The sequence below is a fragment of the Carettochelys insculpta genome, chromosome 32 (genome assembly GCF_033958435.1).
Source record: "Carettochelys insculpta isolate YL-2023 chromosome 32, ASM3395843v1, whole genome shotgun sequence".
NCBI lineage: Eukaryota > Metazoa > Chordata > Testudines > Carettochelyidae > Carettochelys > Carettochelys insculpta.
Window position 1 is genome coordinate 7,390,843 of NC_134168.1, and position 6,274 is coordinate 7,397,116.

General features: G+C 43.2%; 1 protein-coding gene across 1 annotated transcript; it reads left to right on the forward strand.

The window, feature by feature from the left end:
• Positions 1 to 2,037: 2,037 nt before the first annotated feature.
• Positions 2,038 to 5,584, forward strand: LOC142004868 (olfactory receptor 6C74-like). The gene is made up of 2 exons (XM_074982550.1): positions 2,038 to 2,067; positions 4,598 to 5,584. Exons 1-2 carry the CDS (start codon positions 2,038 to 2,040, stop codon positions 5,582 to 5,584), a joined length of 1,017 nt encoding a protein of 338 aa, XP_074838651.1.
• The last annotated feature ends 690 nt before the right edge of the window (positions 5,585 to 6,274 follow it).

The window sequence follows — 6,274 nt, forward strand, 5'->3', positions numbered from 1 at the left end:
ACCATACTTTACCCCTGGCTAATAGCCATTTATGGACCTAACCTGCAAAAATTTATCGAGCTCTTTTTTAAACCCTGATAGAGTCCTGGCCTTCACAGCCTCTTCCGGCAAGGAGTTCCACAGGTTGACTGTGCGCTGTGTGAAGAAAAATTTCCTTTTATTAGTTTTGAACCTACCACCCATTAATTTCATGTGGTGTCCCCTAGTTCTTGTATTATGGGAAAAGGTAAATAACTTTTCTATATTCACTTTCTCCACACCATTCATGATTTTATATACCTCTATCATATCGCCCCTCAATCGCCTCTTTTCCAGACTGAAATGTCCCAGTCTCTCTAGCCTCTCCTCATATGGGACCCGTTCCAAACCCCTAATCATCTTAGTCACCCTTTTCTGAACCTTTTCTAATGCCAATATATCTTTGTTGAGGTGAGGAGACCACATCTGCACACAGTACTCAAGATGTGGGCGTACCATAGTTTTATACAGGGGAAGTATGATATCTTTTGTCTTATTATCTATCCCTTTTTAAATAATTCCTAACATCCTATTTGCTTTACTAACTGCTGCTGCACACTGCGTGGATGTCTTCAGAGAACTATCCACTATAACTCCAAGATCCCTTTCCTGATCTGTCATAGCTAAATTTGACCCCATCATGTTGTACGTGTAATTTGGGTTATTTTTTTCCAATGTGCATTACCTTACACTTACCCACATTAATTAATTTGCCAGACCTTGGGTTGTCAATATTGTCTAGTAGCATTACCAACACTTATGCTGCTTGCTGGGCTCTGAGAAGACATTTAGGGCAAAATACAGCTAAAAAACTGCAGAAAACTATGAAAGTTAGGAATGGGTGTAAACAAACTTTATGTGATTACAGGAAATTTGGCCACATCCATGATAAGAGGTCGCCTAGCTGACTAAAATAATGTCAGTTTATGGGTGTTGCTCAATGAGAGTGGTTCAGCCTATTCTTACAATGCATTTTGTGCAAAGCTGGTCATGTAAGGTGTCATTTGAGATTTATGATTTGTGGGATATGAGTATCTTATTTTACACATTTATCATTTTCATATCTAAATGTATGAATATTGACTATGCACCTGTATTTCAAATGGAATTACACCTGAGGAGGTCCCACATGGTATGCTGCTTGCAGTCTGGATAGCTGTTTACCAAAACTTAATCAGGGTAATGAGCATTTAGGGAACACAGTACTCCTTCGGAGAAGCTTATCTCCCACCAGGAGAGCTTTTCTGAGAAAAAGACGGAGAGCCTGTGAGTCATGGTTGCTGTGACTCTCCAAGGGCAGGTGACCAGGCCACATGTCTCTAGATGCCATCTTGGGATGTCCGTAATTTTCCATACACTGGTCTGGGGAAAAGAGCTTTGAAACAAAAGGTTGCCACCCTATCCCACAGCTATATGAGGCAGGGAGTGATCTCATCAGTTCTTCCCTCCTCACACAAGCTGCAAAGACCTGAGCATCAGAGGCTTACCTGGAGGAAGTGCTGGACCCTTGCTAAAGTGGTTTGTAACCAGAGGATGGAAACCTAAGGAACCCACGCAAGAAAGAAAAGGCAACTTGTGCCTTGAAAATCTGGCAGTTTGCAGGTATCCTCAGGCAGATGAGAAATGGCTCATTCATCATCTGTCTAACCAGGGTGTTATGCTCATGTTGGGGTTTTATTTATGAACTGCTGATTTCTTCTTATCTGTTTCCCATGATTTATAAAGACCTGAAATCAATCTTTTTAGTTAAAGAAAAGAATGCAGTTTCTAATTTCACCTAATCCAGTGTCCCAAAGTGTCTGGAGGAAAGATCTCACCATGGCTTGCAGAAGTGTGCATGTTGCTCTCCACCTTGAGGAAGAGGCCAAGCAGGTAACACAATCCCAACACTCGGTGTGTTGACCAGGTCAGTTGGAGCTGGTGGTTACCTTGAGTGCAGCTTCTCTGCTTTTAGTTCATTCAGATGCTGTCAAGAAAACCTGTCTTTACCTACAGCTGGCTGTGACCCTGCCCGTGTGAATGCCGAAGAAAGTGGAGGACCTGGAACAGGTTTGAACCTTGCAAGAGTAGCACAGTGTGAGAGAGAGTCTGAGCTGGTGGGTCAGAGGGTTCTGCAGACCCTCAGTTCCAGGCGGCATTCAGGGAATTCTGTCACAGATGAGTTACAGCAAAACATGTCTAAGATAGAATGAATGCGTCTTGCAGAAGCAAAAGACTTCTCTGTGTTTCGGCGGCTAACAAACAGCTTTATTGAATTCAATAAGGCAACAGATGAGCCAGACTGGACACTAGTAAAACCAGGTCCAGCAAGGCTGCTTGATGAAGCTAACTCTAGTATTTTATGCCATTACACAAACAAGTCCAGCGCCAGAGGCAATGCGTTAGAGAAACGTAAATCACTTTTCAAAGAGAAACCAGTTATCAGCAAGGAGGAACAGGTACCAGGGAGCTAGAGCCCTAAATCCAAACAGTTCATTACCGCCTTCTGTAGAGCTCGTCCTCCCAGCAATTCCCAGATGGGTCAGGAAAAGTTCAGGCTCTTGTGTACATGCAGAAGTAAGATGTGAAACAGGATGGCTTCCACAGTCTTAATGTTAGAATTTAAGAATGGCCCTACTGGGTCACTCCAAAGGTTCACCTAGGCCAGTCTGCTGTCTTCTGAGAGAGTCCAATGCCAGGTGTTTCAGAGGGAATGAACAGAACAGGTCATCATCAAATGATCCAGCTCTGGTTACCTTCTTCTGCTAGCATACAATTATTGGTTTATCGCAGTAGATTAGACTGGTATTTATGATGTGGTCTCCTGAGGATATTTTATAAAGAACCAAACAGGGTGAAGTTCTATACTACATAATTCATCAACAAGAAGCCCTCATTTTATTGGTTGCAATATACGTAAAGAGAGACCACCATGTGTCGCATTGCGTGGCATATATCCTCAGATCAGTATTTCCCCACAACTCAATGTCCCATCACCACCCCGCCCGCTGTTGGGTAAGGCGTCAACATGTAAGTAGAGAGAAACAAGGACAAACAATTCTTTATTTTACTGTAACTCACGTGTTGCAATATCTTGGATCCAATAATATTCCATTCAGCGCCTCATTAGCATTCGTATTAGATTAGTAATCTTCGAAGTGGCCATTTGCATGGCCGTTTCGAAGTTTTGGCCAAGTGTGGCCGCAGCCACTATGGGTTATTTCGAAATAGATACTATTCCCTGTTCTAACAAAACCTATTTCGAAATAGCTATTCCAAATAAGCGCTATTGCTTCTGGTCACAACTATTTGGTTTTAGGAAGAAGGGGCTTTTGACATCTGGGGGAGGTCCTTTTGAAAGGCTCCTCTCTACACGGCACTTTTGAATCGTGAGCAACTGCTATTATACTCATGAGCAATGAAGGGTCCTGTGGCACCTTATAGACTAACAGAAAAGTTTAGAGCATGAGCTTTCGTGAGTTAACTCACTTCTTCAGATGCTGGAGCATTCTGTTAGTCTATAAGGTGCCACAGGACCCTTCGTTGCTCTACAGATCCAGACTAACACGGCTACCCCTCTGATACTTATGCTCATGAGGTGCTGCATGTTCATGTTGGCATCGCAGTAGCATTTTTCAAACTCCCTCATTATCATGCCCCTTTCAAAACGGGGGTGGGTGGGGGTTGCAGTCTCGATGAGGTCCATGAAATGAAGTCTACCAATTTGTAAATAAGACATCTCCTGTTTTGAATTCATTTCCAAATGGTGACTACATCGTATAGACCCTTGGTTTGTTATTTCAAAATAACAGCTGCTATTTCAAGATAACTTTGCTTTGTGGACCTACCCCTAGAGATTAACAAATGAATTAGGTCATAAGCTTTTGTGGATAAAACCCACTTCTTCAGATGGATTTGGAGTGGAAAAACAGTATCCTGGGTTTATAGAGCAGGAAGCAGGGAGGGTTGGAGGGGAAAGAAATTACCTGTCACTAGTAGGACCGGTTAATGAAGACATTAGGTTGGATGAGCCTCTTTCCTGCAAATATCAAAGGTGGAAAAATTGCTCTTGTAATGAATAAGCCAGTTAAGATTGGCCTGAATAGAGATCTTAAATGGCTTACACATCACAAGGGCAACTTGGCCACTTCCCCTGCTCCCTGCTGTATAAACTTGGATCCTATTTTTCCACTCCAAATCCATCTGAGGAAGTGAGTTTTACCTACGAAAGCTCATGACCTAATACATTTGTAAGTTTCTAGGGTACCACAGGACTGCTTGTAATTTGATGATAGGACACTGATACAAAGATATTTAAAAAATCCCAGCTAAAAAGTTTTCTTTAAATTTCAAGAGATTTTATGGGAACTGGATGGGACATTTCTGGAATTCAATCGGTTTCCATGTTCTTGGCTTATCTACACTGGAAACTCAACCTCTTAACTATATGAGTCTTCCTCTGTTTAAAGGCAACTTGATGATTTGTGGTGGAGAGATGCAGGGGTACATGGTCACCTTCTTCATATCTGTGACGGGGTAATTCACAGCACAACCTGACTGCACTTATTCCATCAACTGCACCATGGGTTTCTTTTTCTAGGTACTCATTATGGAGAAAACAGAAGGAAGAAATAAGACGCTCATCGTGGAATTTATTCTCTTAGGATTTGGGGATGTTGGTGAACTGCAGCCCCTCCTCTTCCTTGTGTTTCTAGTGATCTACCTTGTGACCGTGGCCGGGAACATCCTCATCATTGCTTTGGTTGTGACTGATCCACACCTTCAAAACCCCATGTACTTCTTACTGGTGAACTTGGCCTTTTTAGAGACCTGCTACAGCTCCACTGTCCTGCCCAGGCTGCTGGCCAGTTTCCTCACTGGGGACAGAACAATTTCTGTTCAGGACTGCCTCACACAATTATTTTTCTTTGGTGTGTTGTCATGTATGGAAAATCTGCTGCTCACGGCAATGTCTTACGATCGGTATTTAGCGATATGCCATCCCCTCCATTATGCTACTCTGATGAACGGCAGGGTTTGTTGCCAGCTAGTGACAGGGTCCTGGGTATTTAGTTTTGTGAACTGCACAATAGTAAATGTATTCTTGTGGCAGTTAACGTTCTGTGACTCCAAAGTCATAAACCATTTCTTCTGTGATTTTTCACCTGTGCTAAAGCTCTCCTGTGATGACACCCCGACTCTGCAACTGGTGGCGTTTATTGGTGCTGTTATAGGCTCACTCGTGCCCTGTCTACTGACTCTGGCATCCTATATTTGCATCATCACCGTAATTCTGCAAATCCGGTCCTCCACCGAGAGAAAAAAGGCCTTTTCCACCTGCTCCTCTCACCTCATTGTGGTGACTTTTTACTATGGGATGGTGTTTACTGTCTATGTAGTTCCAACTGCGAATACTCCCAATGTCCTCCACAAAATACTCTCTGTCTTTTACACCATCCTGAGTCCCATGATCAACCCGTTCATCTACTGCCTGAGAAACAGAGAGGTCAATGAGTGCCTGAGAAAAGCTATTCTTAAAGTGGCTACCATCAGTATCAGGCATAATATTGAATCAGTCAGATTTTAGCAAATAGTAACATACAGATAAATTCAGATAGTTTCTTAGACCTGGCCTATTTGAGTCCATGAGAATGAATAATCTCAAATAGACTTTTCTTTCTTTCTTTTTCTTTCTTTCTTTCTTTCTTTCAGAGCATTCATCTTTCATACATTTAATACTCATCTCTGAATACAGATTGAACCTCTCTAAGATGGAACTCTCTCACCTGGCAACATCCGTAATCTGGAATGATTTCATTTAGCTGGATGACCACTTACCATGCACGTGGGGAAGTTTACTGTGGTCCCATTAAGTTTGTTCCCAACAACCAGTCCTGGCTCTCAGGGTGCATCTACACTAGCTGGCTACTTCAAAGTAGCTGGCACAAAGTTGAAATAGCACGTGTTGCGTCTACACGTGTGTGATCTATTTCAATGTTGAAATCGATGTTAGGCGGTGAAACGTCGAAATCGCTATTCCTATCCGATGAAGGGAATAGTGCCCTACTTGGACGTTGAACGTCCAAGTAGGGCGTGTGTAGATGATCCTCATCCTGCTACATCGAAATAGTGGAGTCCTCCATGGCAGCCATCATCTGAGGGGTTGAGAGATGCTCTGTCCAGGCCCTGCGGGGCTCTATGGTCACCGCGTGCAGCAGCCCTTAGCCCAGGGCTTCCGGCTGCTGCTGCTGCAGCTGGGGTTCATGCTGTGTGCATG

Coding starts and splice junctions, on each gene's coding strand:
- LOC142004868 (XM_074982550.1), top strand. CDS start 2,038: ATGCCGAAGAAAGTGGAGGACCTGGAACAG. Junction 2,068..4,597: donor AAGTGGAGGACCTGGAACAG/GTTTGAACCTTG, acceptor TTCTTTTTCTAG/GTACTCATTATGGAGAAAAC.